Genomic DNA, 4,482 nt, shown 5'->3' with positions numbered 1-4,482 from the left:
TTGAAATAGGTTGACATGTTAGGTGTAAAAGATCTTTTTAAAAGACCTCAGATCTGAATCTTTTAACCAAATAAACTTTTATAAAAGTCAAATAGTGACTTTTGGCATCATGTAGATCAGGTCATATGTTTTTATCGGGTAACCTCTCACCGCGGTGATAAAAACAACGGTGGAGATAGTTTAATAATAATCTATAAAATAATGATAAATTTTAATATATGTCATATTTTTCTTCTTTTTTTTTGTCACGAATTTTCTCAACCTACTCAGAAGACACTATGGAATGTCTACTAAAAGTACAAGTAGAGAGTAACTACCCACTACACACACATAAAGCTAAGATTAATACCCTTTATTAGAAAAAAAAAAATATGAGATGATAAAGAATATTGTAAATAATAATAAAATAGATAGAATGAATATGTGTTTTTATGAAATATGAAAGAGAAATATGGGTGTAGAACGCACGTTGGGTTCTTGCAACTTCCAGTTTGAACGCAAAGCAAGACTTGGTTGTGAAATGCAAAGCCACTTTCCCTCACTTTTACGTTTTCATCTTTCATTCCCTTTCTTTATTTTTGCATCCCTTCTTCTCATTCTCTCCTACTGTTATCCCTTTTTCTTTTCATTTATGTCAACGTAAGTCTCTCTCTCTCTCTCTCTCTCTTCAATTCCTTCTTTTTTTTTCATGTGATTTCAATTCATTCACTGTTCCTTTTCTTACTTCAATCTCAATGCGCATCTTTTCGTTATTAGGTCTGTGTGTGGGGGAAGTAGCAAATTAGATGAAGGGCTGGGGGAGCCTCCTTCAAATTGCTGCTTTCAAAACTCTGATTTTATTTTTTGTAAAATTAGTTTCGAAATATTGTTGTTCTCTCTGAATTGCTTCCGCGGATAGTGAATTTTGAAAAATTGTTTAGGTTTGAGTGTTTCTTTTGGTAGGATCTGCGTCTTCTGGTATATTGAATGATGTGATGATTAGGAATTTCTCTGTGGGGAAGATTTTACAGGTTGTATAGTGGGAGTTTGTTTTCCTTTTAATTCTTTTTCAAAAACGAAGTTCCTATTGCCTTTGAAGTCCTGGAGGGTGTTTAAAGTGCATTTCTCTCATGTTTAATTGCTGTGTGACTTGCGAGTGATGGATTAGTGTCTGCTTACACCGCTTTTCTGTCTCACTTTAATTTTCATCGAATGGGGTTATTTGATGCTAGCAATGACTTTTATTTTGAGAACTCAAATTTCCTCTCGTGATTTGGTTTTCCTTGCAGATATTGAATTTTGCTAGATATGGGTGCATTTTTCAGTGTGGCCAGTACAAAATCTGGCAAGAGGGAATGGAATGGAGTCTCTCCGAATGAGACGTGTAAGAGACAGAGAATGTCTCCTACTGTTGATGAAGAGAGTCCTAGGCTCATTCCTAATCTCCCTGATGAGTTATCTCTTCAGATTATTGCTAGACTTCCTAGAATTTGTTACTTAAATGTAAGGATGGTATCAAAGAAGTGGAAGTCAACTACCATGAGTTTAGAACTGTATAAATTAAGGAAAGAACTTGGGACAACTGAAGAGTGGCTGTATCTATTGATTAAGGATGGAGAAAATAATCTTTTATGGCATGCTCTAGATCCTCGTTCTAAGATATGGCAGAGAGTGCCTAATATGCCCAATTTTGCCGATGAAGAAGAACCTAGAAAAGGTTCTTCTAGGCTTTGGATGTGGAACATGGTGGAGGGTATCAGAATTGCTGAAGTTATTAGAGGTTTTCTTGGACGGAAGGATGCATTTGATGAAATGCCCTATTGCGGTTGTGCAATTGGAGCTGTTGATGGGTGTCTCTATGTTCTTGGTGGATTTTCTAAGGCTTCAATTATGAGATGTGTGTGGCGATTTGATCCGATACAAAGTACATGGAGCAAGGTGAGTCCTATGTCCACGGGCCGGGCGTACAGTAAGACAGGCATCTTGAATAACAAGCTTTATGTTGTTGGAGGGGTTAGTCAAGGTCAAGCTGGATTGGTTCCTCTCCAATCTGCGGAAGTTTTTGATCCCTCTACAGATACATGGTCGCATGTACCCAGTATGCCATTCTCTAGAGCTCAAGTGCTTCCCAGTGCTTTTTTGGCTGACATGTTAAAGCCTATTGCCACAGGGTTGACCTCATACATGGGAAGGTTGTGTGTTCCACAGTCTCTGTATTCATGGCCCTTTTTTGTTGATGTTGGGGGAGAAATCTATGATCCTGACACTGACTCATGGATAGAAATGCCCGCTGGAATGGGTGAAGGCTGGCCTGCACGACAGGCAGGAACCAAATTGAGTGTAGTAGTGGACGGTGAATTATATGCTTTTGACCCTTCTAATTCTATGGATAGTGGAAGGATCAAGGTATATGACCAAGGTGAAGATGCTTGGAAAGTAGTTATTGGAAAAGTGCCCATATATGATTCTGCTGATTCAGAGTCTCCATATCTACTTGCTGGTTTCCATGGAAAGCTCCATGTTATTACAAAAGATGCCAACCATGATATTGCTGTTCTGCAGGCAGGCCTGCGGAATAATTTGGGATCCTCACCATCACTCTCAACTCTGTCACAAAGTACATTGCATGAATCTCCAGAATTGGCTTCTGAATCAGATGCAGCCGTTGTTTGGAGGGTAGTTGCCTGCAGGGATTTTGGGCGGGCTGAACTAGTCAGTTGCCAAGTTATTGACATATAGATGGAAAATCAGGCAATAAATGTGGCAAGCAGTTAATGCATCTGTTTGTTGCAGTTACACAAGTTAACCTTATGGGAATTGAATTGGGTCCATTTGTATTATGAGTCAGGTATCAGCAAAACAGCGAGTGCTAATAGGTACATAGTGCTGCACCTATTTATCTTTTCTCACAAGTAAATAAGTGCCATAGCAATTGTCAATTTCGTTATTGATAAGCTACAATAATATCACACCAATTCATTATTATGCCATTAGATTGCAACTGATAATCCAAAAAAATATGGCGCGGAAAATGTTAAAAGAGCATTCAGGCTCTGGTTTAAGGAATTAAAAGAATAATAATAGTGAATTTTTATGGAAAATGTAATATTTAATGTGAATAATACACTTCTGTTGTTACTTTATACTTTATTCATTTTCAAATTATATCTCATTTTAAAAAGTATTTTTGTTTTAAATTATGTTATTTTAGAAATTAAAATATTATTTATTCAAAAAATCTGATTGATTATTATTTTATCAAAATATTACAAGAAAATTATCAAATAAAAATTAATTTTAAAAGTAAAATATAATTAAATTACATATTATTTTAAATATTAAAAAATTATTAATGTATTGAGTAATTTCTATTATTAATAAATAATTTTTAAATTGATATTTAATTAACTGTTTGGTAACTAAAATCTTTATAGATAATTAATTAGATATTTAGATAATTAGATATCAATTTGATAACTAAAATCTTAATAAATAATCCATATCAATTTAATAATTAATAATTAAAATATTGGTAGCTAATTAGATAAACTAAAATCTTGATATTTAATTAGATATCAATTTAGAAAAATTATTTATCAATAATAGAAATTACTCTACATATTAATAATTTTATTTACTGAAATATTTAACTGATTAACAATTATACTTTCTTTAATAAGGATATTTTAGCCAAAGGGGATTATTTTATATATGAAGGTTTTATAATTGGGGTGAAGATTGAACTATTTGAGGACAATTCAATACTGAACATATAACACAAATAATGTGAAAATAAAAAAATATTCACAATTTTATAATAAATTTAAGCATTAACATAACTAATAACATCTGATATTTGAAATTAAACATGAAGCTAAATTAATATATAGTTACATTTAAGTTTAACGATCTATAATTAAGGCAATGATCAATCATCTTAATATATAGCTAGAATTGTATGATTATCATAATAACAGATCATCTAATTAAAAAAATAGTGATATGTTTCAATGGATTATATTCAATTGCAAAAATTGAAATAAGAAAAGAGTTTTATTTATTGTGGTATGTACTAAAGAGTGTAAACAGTGCCTGAGAGATTTGTTTTGGAAGCACTTATATGGTATCACATTGACATCCATGTGATGGAAGGGACAGAAGAGAGAGAGACATTATGACGTCTTTTAAGGGTTCTTCAATTTTTTTTATGGAACATGTTCCATCCACACCCAACTTCTTTAGTTATTATTACCAGACGTTTGGTAAATTATGAATATTTGGTATTATTTGTATCTATTCATTTATGTTAAAAAAGAAGGGGGAATTGTGACTGAAATAGGAAAGTTGATAAATTAAAGTATTTATTATTTATCAATTTATTTTCAATAAATATGTCCATTTATATTGATGGGTGAACGAAAAATAATTGAAATTAGTGCTTGCATTTTGGGAAATTTAAATTTAAATTGAAACCATACTATTATTTTAGAATATATATATATA

At 32.4% G+C, this 4,482-nt stretch overlaps 1 protein-coding gene across 1 annotated transcript; it reads left to right on the top strand.

The window, feature by feature from the left end:
- The first annotated feature begins 431 nt into the window (after nt 1-431).
- Nucleotides 432-2,980, top strand: LOC137821393 (Galactose oxidase/kelch repeat superfamily protein). The gene is made up of 2 exons (XM_068625962.2): nt 432-639; nt 1,269-2,980. The coding sequence occupies exon 2, from the start codon at nt 1,288-1,290 to the stop codon at nt 2,716-2,718; it is 1,431 nt and encodes a 476-aa protein (XP_068482063.2). The 5' UTR covers nt 432-639; nt 1,269-1,287; the 3' UTR covers nt 2,719-2,980.
- The last annotated feature ends 1,502 nt before the right edge of the window (nt 2,981-4,482 follow it).

The sequence above is a fragment of the Phaseolus vulgaris genome, chromosome 9 (genome assembly GCF_051622355.1).
Source record: "Phaseolus vulgaris cultivar YP4 chromosome 9, ASM5162235v1, whole genome shotgun sequence".
Classification (NCBI taxonomy): domain Eukaryota; kingdom Viridiplantae; phylum Streptophyta; class Magnoliopsida; order Fabales; family Fabaceae; genus Phaseolus; species Phaseolus vulgaris.
Note: the sequence above shows the minus strand (reverse complement) of the source record. Positions and strands in the feature narration are given on the sequence as shown.